The sequence below is a fragment of the Akebia trifoliata genome, chromosome 11 (assembly GCF_017979445.1).
Source record: "Akebia trifoliata isolate Shusen 1 chromosome 11, ASM1797944v1, whole genome shotgun sequence".
In the NCBI taxonomy this organism is placed as follows: domain Eukaryota; kingdom Viridiplantae; phylum Streptophyta; class Magnoliopsida; order Ranunculales; family Lardizabalaceae; genus Akebia; species Akebia trifoliata.
Window position 1 is genome coordinate 42,857,540 of NC_141385.1, and position 19,509 is coordinate 42,877,048.

The window sequence follows — 19,509 nt, forward strand, 5'->3', positions numbered from 1 at the left end:
AAAGTGTGTGAAAGGTGAGCACAATTGCACCCACTGGACCCACCATTACAACTAATTATTTGAAATCTAAAACACTAAACTTTTGTTCATGCCATTGGGGAAGACGAAGAGAACCCCCTTAGTTCTTCCATTTTTTTTAATATTGATTCTAGGGTTCAAAAGGTTCTAAAAATCATTATTTTGATTAACTATGTACGACAATTGAAAGCTAGTCAATGGGATAGTTCAAAAGTTATAGATAAAACTTGCATCTTTTCAAGTATTTTTTTATTTTCATTTTTGTGTTTACAAAAACTCTGTGCCAACAGGATGCATCTATCATGGTTTAATCCATGTTAGGTGTGTCTTGTCGACATGGCTTAAGCCATGTTTGACGTGTCCTATCGACATGACTTACAACATGTTGACCTTTTAGGGTCGACATAAGCAAACAATTTTTTTTTTTTTTTTTTTTGTGAGGGGGAGGGGGGGGGGGTAGATTTAACACATTATCAACAAGTTCTTGTTATCAATACTCTATAAAAGCATTTATCAACCTTTTTAAGCATTCAAATGTTGTGCATTATAGTTTTAACCCCAATCTAAACCAATTCCTACCATTTTCCCCAATGTTTCTGTCGTTTTTCCACATTACAAAGTAGAGATAATAAGCAAACAAAAAAAGAGATTAAATTTAATGCCTTGTAAGGTTTAGAGCAACTCTTGTTCGAAGATGAAGATGGTTTGTTGTGAGACAACAATGAGGACGAGTTGTGAAGTTCAATAGGGGATGATAACAAAAGGTATTTGGTTGGTGCACTTATCATGTGGGTACCTCAACAAAGATGTTTTAAATTCCGGGGGTGCAACTACCATGTGGGTGAGATTCCTGAAAAAAGTCGGTGCAATCATGCTCATCCTTTGATAAAATTATCCATAATTAATTCATTAGATCATTTTAGTATTGGATATGGATATGTATCCTATTTGATTTGAATATTTATTTATCTGAATTTCATACACTAAATTCACAATAAGATATATGTATAACTCAAAATTAAGGTTCTTCCATCATCTTCACAATGAGATATATATAAATATCTTTTAAATTTTTTGGATAAATAATTGGATGTGGATATCCTAAAAAAGTGTGTAAAAAATCAGATATGACTATCTAGATATAGAGAAAGATAAGGATACATATATATGCTTCATCTGTCCCACACTCGACCCATTGCCAGTCTTATTTTCAAGTCCTAGGTTCAAACCTCCTTGAGCATAATTTTACCTTTTTAAATGTTAACCATTAATCCTTTAACTATAAATAAATTATAAAAAAAAACTTAACAAAGATAGCACATTCTAATATAGGGTTTTCTTGTTAAATGCCTCGTAATTTTTAAGCAAAATCTTAATAATCCAGTTGACGAAAAATGTGAATTACCCCAATACCCTTTTGACTAATTATCTTAGACAATTATCTATCATAACTCGCTTAAGATTCCAATAACGAATAAAGGATGAAAATAAAACACTCCTTAGAGAAGGACTGCGTTCAATCTTCAACTTTTTTTATATATAATAAATGCGTCATTCTCCACACCATTGACAAAACTTAATGAATCAGACACGATTTCACTGCTTATTAACCATAAGACGTGAATTCACTTCTCTTTTCTTTATAAGGTGACAAATTTTTTGCTCTTTTCAATTTCAAAGTAATGGATTCGCTGCTTTGGATTTCAAAACATCAACTTACTTACTCATTTGGTTTGAAAGTGGTGAATTAATTACTTTATTTTTTCAAAGTTACGAATTCGCTATCAACTTTGTCTAACAATATGTATAAAAATGAAAATTTATTTATCTTTTTTTTTCCCAAGATATTTAGATCAAAAGAAAGAAATAAAAAAACCATTGATACAAAAGTTCACAAATACAATTCAAGTAGATATACACCTAGAAGCAACAATCTGAATGAATATAATCCAAGTGGGATGCCCTGGTTGAAGGAATGGCCAAAAGATAAAAAAAGTGCACAAATATGTCAAGTGAGATTGCATATTCTAAATTTATGCATTGTTTTACTCATAACTACTTCTTAGGTGCCCCGTTATTTTCATATAAATCCCATTTTTCGGAGAAATTAGTGAGGACATTGAGTTTTGTTTTCTTCAAGCTTGATTCTCAATCCACTTTATATAGAGTATTTTTTGTCGAAGTTATTCATAAGGCTGCTTCACAATTACCCATTTTTTTCGTTGCTTTTGTTTCAAAATGGATTATTTGCTACTTCTTTTAGAAATAGTGCTTTTGTTGCAAAAGATATTATTTCGAAGAGATGTGGTTATATGGACCAAAGGACCATCCACCCAAATACACCATCAGGTGCCACATGTATATGAAGTACGGAATTTTATGAGCTCCCCCCACAACCCCGCCCAAAAAAAAAAAAAAAATGCAGAATTGAAAAAAAAGTTTTTCTTTATTTTTACTATTAGATTTAAATTTTAAATCTTAGAGGTCAATGGCCATCTATTTTTAAACTTAAGATCTAGCTCCAAAAAATATATTTTTTTTTAATTTTTTTCTTTCAAACCTAATGTAGACCACAAACAAGAGGGTTGAGTTGTCATTTGAACCGATGGGATTGTCTATGTGCCCCAAATGTGGGCCCCGGTCCATACTCTACATACTCCCTTGGTCCATGCAATCTTTTCCCTTTTTCAAATATTGAATTTAGAAGTACACATTTACTCAAAATTTTGAAGAAAACAAAAAAAAAGTTTATAATATGAATATGATACATGAATTATCAACTAGATTATGCTTGAATACTAGCATGAGTGGGAAAGTTTATTATTTTGTTGGTCTTTCTGTTTAAGAGTACGACGATAATTTGGTCAACCGCACGAAGCATCACAAAATTTTGCAAGAGATATATTGGTGAAAAATAACTACAGAAACTAAAAAACCAAAACCAACAAGTAAAGAACGCTAAAAGTTACACACATAAGATCTCATTTGAATACAAAGTCATCAAAACAAACCCGCAAAAAACACTTGCTCAATTTCAACCTAAAATAAAACAGACTCAAAATCTCCAAATGCATTGAACGAGACATACTTTCTTTGTCCTAGAACATTATGCTGTTTCTCTCTCTCCAAAGGTATCTTTTTCTAATAGAAAAAATGTAAAAAAATGACTTAAAAGGATTTTTATCCAACATGGACACCTTTTTTAAAAACAAGGCCTCTTGAGATGAAACATGTGGCCAAAGGACAACCGGCCAAGCCCACCAAAAAGGTCTTAAATTCATTTCTACCTACCATATCCCAATGGTTGGGATCCGTTGACTCCTAAGAATGACTCGTGAAAAAAACACATGATCCCAACTCATTAAACACAAAATCCAATGGTTGAGATTTATAATTATCATTATAACACCGATCTTGGAGATACTTATCCCGATGATAACCTCATCCATTAGTGCATTTACAAGATTGGGATCAATGTGTTTAGTAATTCTTAGGAGTCAAGGGACACTGATCCATATATATACTTTAATCTTCAAAAACTTTCTATGTGTTCTTGTTTAGCGTTGAAGACATATTAACACAAATGAACGTAGAGAAGCCCCAATCCTCTCGTACTTCTGTGATCCTAATTCCCAAATTCCTCGAGTCTCGCAACAAATTTTTTTTTCTAAAAATCTTTATAACTTGATTCAATTTTTGGATGTATGGGTTGTCATATAGCGCACTTTATTTGGACAACACGACAATCTTGTTATCCTACTCCAAATGGTGCCACCTCACTAAGTTTGTTAAAGTCTGTGAATGTTGATACCACAACTAGGTGCCAAAACCCTCATTCACTTAATAATTACTTACTACTAATCTTGCTTGCCTAAGTGTTATCCTCCTCCTATAGACGATATATGGTCATCTAGAGATCAAAAGCGATGATCAAGAATGATGGTGTGATTGTGCTTGATGAATTAGACGATGGAGAGGTATCAACGGCTGGATTTGTGACATAAAAATAAATAAATGGTTTGATTTGCATCAACAATTCTCGAAAAAATATATATAGAAATTAGCTGATTCTAATAAAAGAAATATTTCTCCTAACATCCCAATTTGCAGTTTTCATATTTCTTCTCTAAGATTTCCACACAATTACTGCAAATTTTTTATTGATAGAGGGGCCTTGGCTGTATGCGATGTCACAATTGTATCTATGTCATTGTTTTGTCTCATTAATTAATTGGTATTTTTGCATCTTATTAACTAAAATTTTCCACCCTCGAAGAAACAACTCTCAATTTAAAAATATAATTTTTCTTTATTATTATAATGTGGATTAGAAGATTCTTAGTCCCCAAATCATATTTATATATTTGTTTTAATTTTTATTCAAAAAATTTATTTATATATAACCTGGTTGACTAGAGCCGAATCTACTTTAAATCAGGGTGATCTAGACTTGCCCATCTGGATTTTGGTGAATATTTGAGATACCCCTTTGTTTTACAAACTGGTGATTTACCCATTTGACTGCGATCTTCTCTTAGAAACTAAATGAAAGTAACCTAAATGCCCTTGAGGTTGAAAATTAGGGTAAACAATGAACAACCACCGATGAGCTATGTATAGTAATAGCTCCACCAACGAAAGCTTGTTTTGGTTGCTTAGAAGGTGAAAGGTCATACTGATGGTGGAACACTACACGCTTCTAGACTTGAGGTTGGTCGGGGGACCCTTGGTGTTATGACCTTAAGGGTACGCTGGCTTAACCTTTCAACAACATAAGTACTTTTTGGTGTATAAGTACTTATCATTAGGCATCAAAGCTAGCAACATAAAGGAATGAATTGGGAAAAAGATTACTAAGAGATCTAAAAAGAAGTGTATCAAGATTGAAAGCCACTACAAAGTAGACACTAAATGCATTAGTGGACTTCTCAAAGTGAAAGTCGCTACAGAGTGGCCATTGTGACTTGTGAGAACATAATGGTAGGTCACGTTCCTAGATATGGGCTTAACTTTCCCCACCTATAGAACCTAGGTTCTTTTGGTATATTGATTGGATTTGTATTAATAGGTCATTTTTTGTTTGCCTCTCAAAGTTGACCCTCCTCAAGGAGGTAGTCATTGGTTTGAAAGAACAGGGGTTATCTCCAATATTCTCCAAAACTTGGAGGGGTGCATCTAAATTATCCTTTTAAGGTGATCCCAACCATCTTACATTATAGAATAATGATTTCCTGACACCCCTCTCTGACATGCTCTCCCTCACGTGGCATGTACTAGAACCATAAATCTTTTTCCTCGTGATACACAATTACATTTATTTATGTGTATATACAATTGTGTATCCCAAGGAAAAAGATCTACGATTCTAGCCCATGCCACGTCAAGAAGCATATGTCAGAGGGGGCATAAAAAAATCACGACTCTACCTTATGTGATAGTAAAAGTGTTTATTTTATTTTGAACGATAACAGGGAGTGATACTTCAAATTTCTCAATTAAATATATAATATTCGATTTTAGTATCCATGATTATTCTTTCTCACTAGCAAACAAAATACTTAGACAAAGACATGCAATCAACCCATTTATTTATGGACTTTTCTAACCAGAGCATCACGTATACAGCTAAGAATCTGAGATACAAGTCAAAAAACCTATGGTTTTAGTATATGAAAATTCAACTCGACTTGAATTGAGTCAACTCAAAAACTTGTATGCCAAAGAAAAATATATTAACTCACTTTTACCAAGAGCAACCCAATTCATGTGATAATTTAGTACATATCTTGGGATGCTCTAAGTAGAAATAGGTGTCAGAATATAAATTCTCTTTTATAAATGTTTAAATAATTTTTTAAATATTTTAAAACAAATAAAAACATTTATGTTTTATCTTACCACAACAATATTATTTACAACACCTATCAAGTTCAAAAAAGATTTTTTTTAATAGGATCTTTTTCATGAAATCTAGAAAGTTGTGGTGTTGGATTGCCAATGTGGTAATCAATGTGGTCCCAACGACCCTTAGTGAAATTTAAAATCTTACCAAGACTAGTTTGACCATATATAATTGAGAAACTTAATCCAAAATTGATTTCGAGTGACTCTACCCCAAATTTGATTGAAACATGTCAATTCGATCGAGTTAGGTAAAAAATGTGAGTTATCAAATATAAGATAGTTCACTGAATTGGGTGGAGTTTGACTTGACTTTTGATGCATTATTTATCTAACTCAGTCAAGTTAACAAGTTGATTCGGCAAGTTCGTTCAATCGAGAATGGATTAGTCACATTGAAATCTAACCTAGTCAAGTCAACTTGACTAAATTTGAGTCAACTCAATGAGTTTTAAAATTATAGGAAAAAAATAAGTTTCCTAGTGGTTGGTGAAGATCCATTTAGGGCAACATTTACTAGAGAATCTCATGGATATCCTCAACCATGGGTTGATTCTTGTTTTTTTTCCTTTATATATATATATATGGGTCGGGTTCCTGCGACACACATTGCGACACACATATAGACAACGTGTTTGTCTTATATGGGCAAAAATGTTTGGAATGGGCTGATTTTTTGTGAGGATGATCTCTGTGACGAGGGGATCATCCTGGCAAAAAATCATCCCATTCCAAAACTTGTAACCCCATCAAAATTGATTTACAAAAATTGGACGGTCTATAATTTTTCAACAAAAATTGGACAGTCTAGAAGTTTCATAATGACCGTCCAATTTTTGTTGAAAAATTATAGACCGTCCAATTTTTGTAAATCAATTTTGATGGAGTTACAAGTTTTGGAATGGATGATCCCCTTATCACAGAGATCATCCTCATAAAAAATCAGCCCATTCCAAACATTTTTGCCCATATAAGACAAACACGTTGTCTATATGTGTGTCGCAATGTGTGTCGCAGGAACCCGACCCATATATATATATATATATATATATATATATATGTGCAGACAAGGAAGGATGGTATTGTTATGAGCTTAGAAACCCCAATGGCTTATGTTCCATTCATGGAGATTTATAATTCCGAAACGATCCGAATCACCTTAATTTCTATATTCACATTTCTCTTTCTGATCAAGTTGTTGATCCCAAAACGTGAAAAATGGATGCCTCCTGGTCCTTCCAAGCTACCAATCATCGGCAACATGAACCATCTTTTGGGACCTTCACCACATCGTTCGATGGGGGATTTGGCTAAAAAGTATGGGCCACTCATGCATCTAAAGCTCGGTTCGGTTTCAACCATCATAATCTCCTCGGCCGAACTGGCTAAGGAGATCATGAAGACCCATGACCTTGCCTTTGCAAATCGGCCTAAAATCGTCTCAGCTAAGCTATTAGGCTACAACTACACTGATGTCGCATTGGCTCCTTATGGGACTTATTGGAGACAATTGAGAAAGATTTGTATCCTTGAACTTCTAAGCATGAAACGAGTTGAGTCTTACAAATTTGTTAGAGAAGAAGAAGTCTCTCTTCTTGTTCACTCCATCTCATCTACTTGTTCGGTACCCGTGAACATAGCTGAGCAGTTATTTACGTTAAATCATAACATAACCACCCGGATTACATTCGGGAAGAAGTTTGATGATCGGTTCAGGTTTAAGGCCGCGATGAAGGAAGGGACGTCATTGGCAGGCGGTTTCCACGTTGGGGATTTCTTCCCTTCTCTTGAATTTGTTGGTGCGATTAGCGGCATGAAGGCACGGTTGGAGAAGAATTTCTACGAGCTTGATAGCATCTTGACTCAAATTGTCCAAGAACACGTCAAGAAAGATGAGACGATTGAAGTTGAGCACGAGGATCTGATTGATGTTCTCCTCCGAGTTATGAAGAATGAAGAACTCGAGGTCCCATTGACAATCGACAACATTAAAGCTGTCATCTTGGTGTGTTATGCCTTTGCACTTCTCACAAATTCTGATTTTCTAATCTTTTGATTCATATTGGTTTTTTTGTGTGTGTGTGTGTGTGTGTGGAAGATATTGATTCATATTGTCATCATCATCATCATCATATTCGGCTTATCCCATTTATTGGGATAAATCACATATGAATACTATTTGAACCAGCGTAGACATATTGCCAACGAATTTACAGTCCGTCCCCATTAACCACTCGGGCATCGACCCCGGAAGAATCAATTCTAGACTTATTGATAATCCATGATCAACTTCCTTTCGTAGTACCCTACCCCCAGGGGAAGTCGAATCCCCGCTGCCTCCTTGAAAGAGAGATGTCCTAACCACTAGACGATGGGGGCATACCTGCCCGATCGCCATCATACTATGCTCATAGTATGAACAGTTTTTTGGAATTGTCAATATAATGTAATGGTATGACTAGATCCGAAAAAGCTTTCCACCTCTATTTGACCATTCAAGTACCCTATGGCTAGTACTATCTTTTGTCAACCTTTGTGTCTAGAAATCATATCTTGACCTCCATGAATTAAGGGTCTGTATCATGGTTTTAAATCTCGTCTGAGTTGCCTTGGTATCTTCCACCAACGAGACGAGTTGACAAGTCATCTCAAAGACTGGGATTGTTCTAATTCTAAGGTTTTTTCTTTTAAAATCTTGACCCAGACGACTCAAATAAACTGGATATCTCATCTGAGACGACTCGGTCTTGTTCATGGAATGGACAAGACATCAAAATGAGTTTTAAAACCATGGTCCGCATGATTGCTGAGAAGTGATTTTCATCGAGATAGGAAAACCGATTTGTGAAAAATGAGTGAATCACATTTTCCTGTCTTCTTCCCACCTTTGTGAGTTTTTTACTTTCAATAATGTACTCCTTGTCATTTAATATAAATAGCGATGAACGATTTTCATTGTATAGTTATTTAAGTCATCAAATAGAATTATAAATTATTCTCATCTTCATGGAATTTTTGTTTGCTCCCAACCAGGATTTGTTTGTGGGTGGAACCGAAAATGCGTCCAATAGCATAGAATGGGCAATGACCGAGTTGATAAGAAATCCACGAGTGATGGAGAAAGCACAGGCAGAGGTCAGGCGAGTCATAGGGGACAACGCAACAGTAAAAGAGAGCGATCTCCGCGAACTACACTACATGAAATTAGTCGTCAAGGAGACTCTAAGGTTGCATACACCACTACCTTTGCTGATTCCGAGAGAATCCATGGAGGCATGTACGATCAATGGGTACGAGATACCAGCAAAGACTCGGGCCATCATAAATTATTGGGCAATAAGTAGGGATCCACTCAGCTGGGAGAATCCCGATAAGTTCGACCCAGAGAGATTCGTCAATAATTCAATTGATTTCAAGGGCCAAAACTTCGAGTTCATCCCATTTGGCGCAGGTAGACGTGTGTGCCCTGGTATCTCATTTGGAGTAGCTAACATGGAACTTACATTAGCTTCTCTATTGTACCACTTTGATTGGAAGCTCCCTAATGACATGAAACCTGAAGACTTGGACATGAATGAGACCTTTGGGTTAACTATGTTCAAAAAAGACAACTTGTATTTGGTTCCTAAGCTGCACTTTCCACTATGAAATCTATGGGATTTCACATGAAAATGTTTTAAGTTCATTTGAAAGTGTGTTCTTTTTATAAGAACGATGCTTTCCTATGTATGTTAATAATATTTGTTATGTCTTTGTTTAAATGTATACCAAATTATCATTTAAAGCACAAACTAGTAACTAATGGAAAGGATATAAGTACCATAATACTGTGAGTAGTCAAGAACCATAGTTTTTAAGAATCTAGATAATCGCCCTTAAGATTTAAGATGGCCTTCTTATAGCTACCTACAATGTTGGATTTCTTTAAGAGTCGTTCCAACATTCTGATTATGTGGCGGTGTGCAGAGAATCATTGATTTTTGCCTCAAGATACAAGGAAAAAAATTTATGATTCTTTGCACACTAACACATCAGTGGAGTGTCGAAAGAAGTTAATTCAACATTTTCCTTTCTTTAATACTATAATCAGAGAAAGGGTGCGTATTGCTGTGGCAAATTCATGTTAATTAATATTTTTTAAATTATAAAAATATTTAGGGCCTGTCAATTTATCTTTTAATCCGTTAACCTGATATGACCACCCACTAGATAAAACAAGGCTTAGGGTCTTGATATAGGGTAGATTTAAAATTTCCCACCCATGAAATTTGGGCCAGGCTAGGTTCTAACATTTCACAACCCATGTTAGTAGTATCCTGTTGTAACAAAATAAATAAATAAAATATATTAAAAAATAATGAATTTATTCTCATTTCTAACTATTTTTCAACTATTGAATCCTAACTTTGATGAAAAGTAATATTATATATTTTTAAATAACCAAAAAGTACATGTCCTTACCTATATAATAAAATACAAAGACAGACCTCACTCAGTTACAGTTCATTGGGGGTATAAACATCCCCCTCAACTACAATGGAGCGGATCCACACTATTCTACACTTAAATGCCTTTCCTCTTCACCCCCTTCAATTTTATTGTTTTTCTTCTCATGATTTTCATCCCATTTTCAATAACACCTCTTTAACTTTACTATATTTTCTATTTTACTCCTTTTATTCCGAAGGGAATGCTGTGTTAGTACAAGAAAATTATAGTATTTCTATTAAACATGAAAAATCACCCCAAATACAACTTGAACCCGTGTTGACGGAGGCTTGATGGAGGTTAAGGATTGTCTTAGGTGCAACCCACCACTTTAAGGGATTGGGTTAGGGCTCATTCAAGCCCGCCCTCTAACTACTCATTGAGAGGCCTAACCATAGTCAAAAGGGCATAGAACCATGGCCTAGTTTGGTTTGACACATTGCAAAAACAACTTTGAGGTGGTGGGATCTAGTCTATGTTACCAATGCAAATACAATAATAATAATAAAATATAATGCATAGTTACAGAATTCTTCAATTTTTATTTTTCAAAAAATCCATAAAATCATGAATAAGGGCTCAATTGTTTAAAATGATGAATATTTATCTATTAATCTTTGAATACGATTAAAAATTTACCTTTCATCTTCAAAATTTTATTTTCTTTAACATTCAAATCTGAATAACAAGATAGAGCCGGTTCTAGGGAAGTAGAAGACGATGGGTTTTGGAAAGAAACCCAAAGATATCATAAAATGATATAGTAACATTGAAGTTGACATCGTTTCACACATTGCTGATGTAGATGTGTGTGCAAAACCATGATGCTTTTCTTCGAGATACTTGTGAAAAGCATCTATGGTTCTGTGCACAACAATGTGTGAAACAATGTTAATTTCAATGTTACTCTAGTACGACACATCTCCAAAATTTCTTAGATATTTTATAGAATTTCACAAATTTTTCTTAATCAAAATCAAGCTGAACCATTAGCAAATAATTGCCGAATTTGAACTTATCTTGGATTAATCAGTGTTGAATGAACAGTGAGATGGACGGAGGAATACGGTTTCCTAGAGATCAGTTTGACTTAAAAATCCTTAGAAAATATTTCCCATCTCAGCCGTTGGTTGGACATCATAGAGTCCAACCACATTGGACGCTAATTCAAATGTTAAAAGTTCCACTCTTCTTATATGCGCGCCCTTCAGGCAAAAATTTGAATCCAGCGACAGCGCGAAAGCAAGGTCCACATTTACGCGTCCACTCGTCTTTATCGCAGATAACTCAAATTCCCCACCTGAAACCCTAAATTCTCCTTCGGAAACCCTAGAATTTCTCCTCTAATTCTCCCAAACAGGGGGAAAAACATTTGCTGGAACCTTAATTCTTCTATCAAACATGGCCTCAATCAAACATTCGCGTTATTCATCTTTTGATTCTCGATCTTCGACATCTTCTCAATTCTCTGATCCATCTTCCTCTGTTGAGCTCAAAAAGCTTAGCAAGAACCAATCTTCTCTCAAACGCTTCATCAAGAGCTCAAACACTCGTGGCAGATCGCCCGATCTGGTCGCAACGACTGAGAATTCATCTCGAGCACTTGTGAGAGCGAAATCGTCTGGGGTAGTTTCTTCTCAGACCAAGAACGAGCAGAATTTGAGCTCTATGGTGAAGAAATTCATGGAGAAAAGATCTAAATCAAATACTTCGGCGAATAAGACGGCTCTGGTTATTCCAGCGGATTTCATTGCTGAAGATCTGAAGAAAACGACTGCGAAAGGTTCGAATTTTTCATCTTTGCATCGGAAATTGTTTCAGAAGACCTCGTCTGCTAAGGATCAATCTGCGACTAAAGCGTTAACGGAGGTGAAGCCGAATACGAGGACACTAGCTATGGTGCTTAGGAGTGAGAGAGAGCTTTTGAACGAGAATAAGGAGCATGAAAGAGAGATCTCGGAGCTGAAGTTGACACTAGAGGAGAAAAATAGAGAAGTAATCCCCCCTTTTTTCGTGTTTTCCGTTTATTTTGCAGAATTTGCAGGCCAGTGTACATTCTTTCAAAAAAAAAAAAAAAAATTAACTTGTTTCATAGAATTTTGTTGTTCATTTTGTGTTAAACATCAGAATTTGAGTGTCGATCCATGTTTGAATTTTGATAGAATGATAGCTTCTTCTTCTTCTTTTTAGTTGGAAAAGTTGAAGGATTTGTGCCTGAAACAAAGAGAAGAAATAAAGACATTGAAAAGTGCGATTCTGTTCCCCGATGTTATGAACTCTCACCTTCATGAACTTTTGGAGAAACAAGGGTCAGAACTGAAGCAGGCGAAGCAAGTCATTCCAACTCTTCAAAGACAGGTTACTTCTCTTACAGGCCAGCTACAATGGATTGCGGAGGATCTCGCTGAGGTATTGCCACCTTTTTCTGTTTACTTCGTGAGTTGCTTGTGTATTGATATTGTGAGTTTGGATCCCTAGATCTAGTGTTGAATACAATAAAATAAATAAGAAACAATCAAGAGACCAAGAAAACATGCAAGATTTACTTGGTTTGGCTATGTCTATGTCCACAGATGAGAGTTGAGAAGGTTTCACTAAGTACGAGAATGATTGCAGTCTGTACTTAGAGCAACACCAACGGGTCTCTAAAACTCTAAATTTAGAGATAAAGACCTCCAAACCTAAGTCCAGCAGGTCTCTATTTTAAAGAAACCCCCCCTAAACGTAGTCACCAAGTCGGGATTAGGGAATAAGTCAGCAAGGGGAAAATTTGGTAAAATCAGGAAACATCGGAAAAAAGTCGGGAAACAATCGAACTAGATTAGGGCTTTGTAATCATTCCTAATAGCGTGTGTTCTCATATTATATCATCAAGTTCCATATTAAATTAGAATGATAACTCAAGAATTCCCTTTGTTGATATCATTTATGCATCCACAAGAAGTAACCATATAACTGTAACATATTCAAGGAAAATACTATTAAAAAAATAAAAAGATCACAATCATGAGTCCGAATTAGGATTCATTAACATATAAAAAACATCAAGTCACTGTCATTCTCATTTGCATCCTCATTATTTTACGTATTATTCATTATCTAATCGCGAAGTTCGTAAAAGTCACGTATTTTTAAAAAAGTAGTGATTAAATCAGTGAAAGAAAAAATATCACAATTTAATAGCGATTTTTTCAACAAGTCAGAGACTTTGGTGACTATGCCCCTAAATCTCTATTCAAGTTTCCAAATATAGCGATCTTGAGAAATTTTAGAGGGCTTCTCTAAATCACTATTCACAATTTTTAAATACCCATTTTATCCCCATTTTTCCATAATTGTCATTTTTGACCTTCTCTTTTCATGTAACATGTTTTAAATACCATTTTTGTCCCCTTCTATTTTCAACTTTTTCACATGAAGGAATTGTATTTTATGCTTTGTTTGGATTGAGAGAAATGAAGAGAAAAGAAACATGTTAAAAGAAAAGAAAACAAAACAAAACAAAGAGAGGAGAAATCCAGTTTCTTTCCATCTTGTTTGGTTTAACAATAGAAAAACTGAAGTTTGGAGAGAAAAGGGGAGAGTAATAATTTTTAGTGCTCTTATCAGTCCTGAACATTCTTTTCTCCATTTCTCTCCTATTTGGAGAGGAAAAAAGAGAGGAAAAACTGGCTCGTTTTTCTCTCAATTTCTCTCCACTATTTTTCTTTTCTCTCCTCACTTAACAATCCAAACAAGAGAAATGGAGAGAAACTTACTTTTTCTTTTCTTTTCTTTTCTCTCCATTTCGCTCAATCCAATCACACCGTTGAAGTATGAATAGTGTTTTGTAAAAGGGGTTGGTTGGAGTTCAAAATTCAAATTGGTTCAGACGTGAGCATCTTCTCTAAATTTAGAGAAGTTGCTAATTTGAAGAAAAAATTTAGAGACGTGGATTGGAGTTGCTTTTATAAAGTTACAGGTTTCCCAATCCAAAACTAACTTTACATTTTGGTTACCCATACTATAACCTACTCCTGTTTCTTCCCATCATTCCATAGTTTCCCTTTGGCATGTAATTATGAAATTTGATGTAAAATTTACCTCAATTTCTTTTTCGGGTCAGGGACTCTGCTCCTGAACCCCCATCATTGGGCGGGGGCAACTCTGCACAAAGTTGGACCTGCGAAAAACAGTGGATTGGTGTACAGCCTCTTTGCCAACAGAATACATGGCATATACATAACAGATACATCACTACTAGGCTGAAATACTTTATGGAATTTGCATTGAACATTGGTATGATCTAATGACAAAGGCTATCCTTCTAGATCTTTTATTAAACTGATCTGTTTAAAGATTGAAGGTCTTCTTGATTATAGATAAAGAACCAATGTAGTGTTTAAACAGATCTGTCAATGCATCATTCTCTCATTTAACTTCTCATGTTAGGATAAATGCATGGAATACTCAATGGAAAAGAAAAGCAGACTGATTTCGAATTTCTAAAACTCAATTCTGAACACCAATGTCTCTATTTATGGTGACGGGTCTAAAGTAGGACAAATACTTGAATCAACTCTTGTCTATCAGACTATCACATGCTGGAAAACTCTCTCAGTCTAATTGAAACATGAAAACCATCAACCTAGATATTTCTATCATCTTCTAACCTTCATACCATTGATCTTAGCCATTAAATATAAAGTTTATGCTTTTTGTGACACTTTTAGACTTTGTTTCCTTGGTCACACAGGGATCTTATAAGTTTCTAAATTTTAGATCCTACTTACTAAAAATTGCCTTTTGTCACACCTTATAAGATCTTGGGCTTCTCCACTCAATGCCAATTGGTTTTGAATTCGACCCCCAAACTTATCAAGAAGAATGATATTTGATTATTCTTGAATGATTACAATGGGCCCTAATAGGGTTTAAATAGAAACATTAAGGATAAAAATGGATCATTCCAAATCTAGAATGTAATCTATCCTAATCATCATCATTATCTAAATCAATCTTTTAGTTATTCAAATCTAATCCTAAATGATACAGTGTAGCACAATATACCTTATTACATTGCATCCTATGTAATACTCTAACACTTACTCTTCACATCCGATTTGCTAAAACACCATTCTCCCGTTTAAAGCCCAGTTACTAGATCAAATTATTCATGTGATTGTTTTCCTCACATTTCTGAACAAAGCTGCATGTAGAGGTAGTGCTATACTATTAGGTTAGTCTCATTGGTTATGAGCTTTTCTGCGGGCATGGAAAATTAATTAGATACTCAAGTAACAAAAAGAAAACAGAGTTGAAACCCATTAATAAGGTGAATAATCTCGTAGTTGTGTCTTTGAGTTGCCCATATTGCTGGCTATGTGTGCAATGTTTACTCATTCTTGTGGGATCTAAGACAGTTCAGAGACAAACCATTTAATTCAACAATCTTCATTGTGCAGTTCTATTGCTATATTGTGAAAATTCTTTATATCAGCTTCGTTCATGGATTGGAGTTTTGATATTGATGATTTATACATCGACAGGTGAAGGCAGATAAGTATGCAGTGAGGGCATGTAACAAAGGTTATGGTAGCTCTCCAAGATCACCAGTATTTGATCAACACCCTACTGATTCTTTGGTAAGCATACCATAGCACACATATGGAAGTAGAACTGTATGAAATGTAGTTTCTAAAATGATGACTTCTTTCTAACATGATATAAGTCACATTTTAGTATTTAATTGTGTTCAAATTATATTACACCTTTTAAGATCCTTGAGTATTTTAGTCTGATTTTTTTTGTTTTTTTTGTTTTTAAATTACTTAGGAGTACAGTTATGGGAATACAACCACACCTGGTAGTTCAGACGACATTTTCCTCAAGGATTTCAATCCTTGTTTGACTCCTTACTCTGCCAAATCAAAGACTATGGTACACATTCAACTTCTCCGTTCTTATTCCATTATGCACACTCTCTTCTTTGTTTTTTTAATTCTGTTATAATGTGCCGATTAGTAGAGTTCCCTCTATTTCTAGATGACCATATTTTTTATTCATTAATTGTATTTCTTTTAGGAATTCCATGAGAATGAGATGTTGGGTTATGATTCTCCACACGAGGAAGGATTGTTTGGGAGCGATAGAGATGTGTACCAAGAAAATTATTTGAATTCTCATGGTAGGAGAATGTCGAAGAGTTCTGAATATTGTCAGAGGCCAAGAGAAGAGAGTGTTACTGCTCGAGTAGCTCGCAGGTCAGGTGAGAGCAAATGCTCCTATGGAAAGCCAATGCATCATAACCTTATCTGAATCAGATCAGGCCTATTTTCAGTTCATTTGCCATTTTATCATTTTAAATTATCAAACTTTTTAGCTCCCCAACATTTTAAATGTTCTTATATTTAGTATATTTTGGTCAAAATATTTATAAATTCCCTACAAATGTATCAGTGATATGTGGGGTTTGATGTTTTTAAGGATCACTAGGATGTCAATGTTAAAATTTACAGTAAATTTTTTTCTCATCCTTTAAAATTGAAGATCCAGGATAAAGGAGGGAATCTAGGGTATCAATTATATGATGTCTGCGGTGGACCACTTTGGAGTGACTTTCAGTTTGGTATCCATATTTTTGATCCTCAAGTTGCTGTTTCCCTAGATTGTCCCTTCCACTAACGCCCTCGATACCCACTTTTTGAGTCCTCAAGTAGCCCTTTCTGAAAGTCTCCTTATGTGATGTTGGCTTTGATACCAAGTGATAAGAATCCAACCAAAAATACCAATGTAAGTGGTGCAAAAAGTTAAGTTCGATCTCTTTTGGGTCGGAACACAAGGCAAAAGATGCCTGAAAGGAAAATCGTCGGATATATGCAGCAAAGATTGCCACTACATGAGGCAAATTTGTAGTTGCACCTTTGACACACCTCCTAACATAACCAGTTGCAAATCTTCAGCCATTGTTAAAAGGTTTTAGAGATTTGGATTTTCAAATTTTAGAACCCCCATTGTCCTTAAGCTTTCACTAGTCAATTCCCACTTCTCCCTATGATTTGGGGCCTAAAACCAACCAAAACCCATTAATCCACCCAAAGACCCAGCTCACCTAAACCTAAATCTAAATCCAACTCAAAGGTATACTGTCTAGTCTTGTAGCTTCAGCCAAACACATTCGTTAATGGGCCCAGTCATATTTCTGACATGAATAATGCTGAAGTGACCTCAAGATTGTACCTCACATTGCACATCCTGACGTGAAAATGCATGAGAACCATAGATGCTTTTCATTGAGATACGAGTGAAAAAGAATCTATGGTTGCTATTCACTTTCATGTCAAGATGTGTGACATGAGGTACAAGCTTGAGGTCACTCCAGCACGACTCTTCCAACATTCCTAGTAATTTGTTTCTTGTTCATGTGATAAAAGTAGAAAATGTGGGTTGAATCCAGCTCATGGAACGGTTTATGGGTCTCATCATAAAGGCTACATTAAGTCAATTTAAGGTCCAATAAAGACCATTGCCAAAGCCAACCTATAGTGGAATCGGCATCGAGCTCATTTAATGGTTTCTTGGAGAATATTTTAGGATTACAAATTGATAGGTTTTAGTCCAGCCAAAATCAATAATGGCCCAATCAAGGTCTTTGTGTGTTTATGTGTGTGGGCGAGTGGGTTAGTGGTTAGTGTGTGGTTTTGAACTTAGGTCGTGGGATCAACTCTCCACACACCTAACCAACTTAGCTAAGCTGACACTTTCCTAATCGAGGTTCATTTGAGTTGAGCTATTTGCTCATCGTCTTCTAGATATTCGTACATGTAATCGATCATCTTTCTGCAATCAATCATTGTGCAACCATCGTCTCATCTATGAAACATTTGGTAATAATAAATTTTTTAATGATCTCTCAACCAGACAATCATTTGCAATTATTCTTTTCATTGGTGACATATATTTTGCAAAAACTGATTTTTATTTTACAAGATAAAGGCAATAAATTTTCAGAATTTAGATTGTGTTTTTTCCAATAGTGATATTTGATCCCATGAGATAATGACACTTAAAAATACAAAAAAAATTTATATCTTAAAACTAATAAGATATTGTTCTTGTCCTTTTATTATTTCTACTCAATTGTTGGAAAGATGGGTACGCTTGTGATTGAAAGATTAATGTACTAAAGAAAAGATAATTTGTAATAAATATCAGATTGCAAGATTTTAAAAGAATTGTGTGGCATTTTAAAAGAATTGATGTGATTAGAAGTTTTGGAATGAGGTGATTTTTTGTGAGGATAACTCATTCGGAAACTTTTAACCCATATAAGGCAAAACAAATTGGCTATGGTAATACCTATAACACCATTCTTTGGAAATTGGATTTTATATAAAACAATGACTATGAAAAATTATTTTTTATTAAAGTGTATTTATTTCCCTTAACGGGACCTTAATATAAATATATTTTCTTGGTGCATGTATTATTGTCATAAGTGGTCAAAATGTTCAATTATCAAGTCGAGGTAGACGACAAGAGGGGTTGTGTGGCTACGTTAACTTGTTCATCAAGTTTGGAATCCTCACTCGTTTTTCCACATTATTTACATTTCATGTCTTAATCACTTTATAAAGGATTTCACTTCAAGGATTTCAATCTAACTTCTTTGGTTAGAGTTTAAATGAAATTTCATTGCTAATTATGCTTAATTTTGACATTCCGTGCTTTGGTTAAATCCTTAGTCATTGGAGTTTCATCTAAAACATCATTTTTTTTTTTTTTTTTTAAAGTCTCATTTTCCAACCCAATACATTTCCTTGTGAATTGGATTGAAATAAAAAAGAAGATAGAAATTAGTTGGAGTTGTAAGTTAAAATAATTTGCTTAGGTGGACTCTTAACTTTCTAATTTTCTCCATTTTAAGTTTTATTTCTTTGAATTTTATTTTTTAGTTAAGTGGTTATAAAAATCTTGACAAAATGGTCAATTCGATACTTATTCGTTGGTAAAAAAATTTCGCACCTTCTCCCTATGGATCAAGGTAATTTTATTTATTCTCAATCCATCAACATCAACATCAACATCAACATCATCATCAGAATCTTGTTGGAATTCAAATCC

The 19,509-nt window shown here is 34.7% G+C and overlaps 3 protein-coding genes across 3 annotated transcripts; 2 read left to right on the forward strand and 1 right to left on the reverse strand.

The window, feature by feature from the left end:
• The first annotated feature begins 7,025 nt into the window (after positions 1–7,025).
• LOC147391842 (desmethyl-deoxy-podophyllotoxin synthase-like) lies at positions 7,026–9,567 on the forward strand. Its single transcript, XM_086459663.1, has 2 exons — positions 7,026–7,924; positions 8,953–9,567. The coding sequence occupies exons 1-2, from the start codon at positions 7,043–7,045 to the stop codon at positions 9,565–9,567; spliced, it is 1,497 nt and encodes a 498-aa protein (XP_086315789.1). The 5' UTR covers positions 7,026–7,042.
• LOC147391843 (uncharacterized) lies at positions 8,145–8,483 on the reverse strand. The gene is given in 3 exon segments (XM_086457701.1): positions 8,145–8,278; positions 8,281–8,377; positions 8,478–8,483. Coding segments are annotated over 3 exon segments (156 nt in total). The 3' UTR covers positions 8,145–8,225.
• A 2,047-nt stretch (positions 9,568–11,614) lies between the features above and the next one.
• LOC147391844 (structural maintenance of chromosomes protein) lies at positions 11,615–16,877 on the forward strand. The gene is made up of 5 exons (XM_086417239.1): positions 11,615–12,402; positions 12,598–12,816; positions 15,936–16,031; positions 16,222–16,326; positions 16,471–16,877. Exons 1-5 carry the CDS (start codon positions 11,809–11,811, stop codon positions 16,702–16,704), a joined length of 1,248 nt encoding a protein of 415 aa, XP_086273365.1. The 5' UTR covers positions 11,615–11,808; the 3' UTR covers positions 16,705–16,877.
• Positions 16,878–19,509: the final 2,632 nt, after the last annotated feature.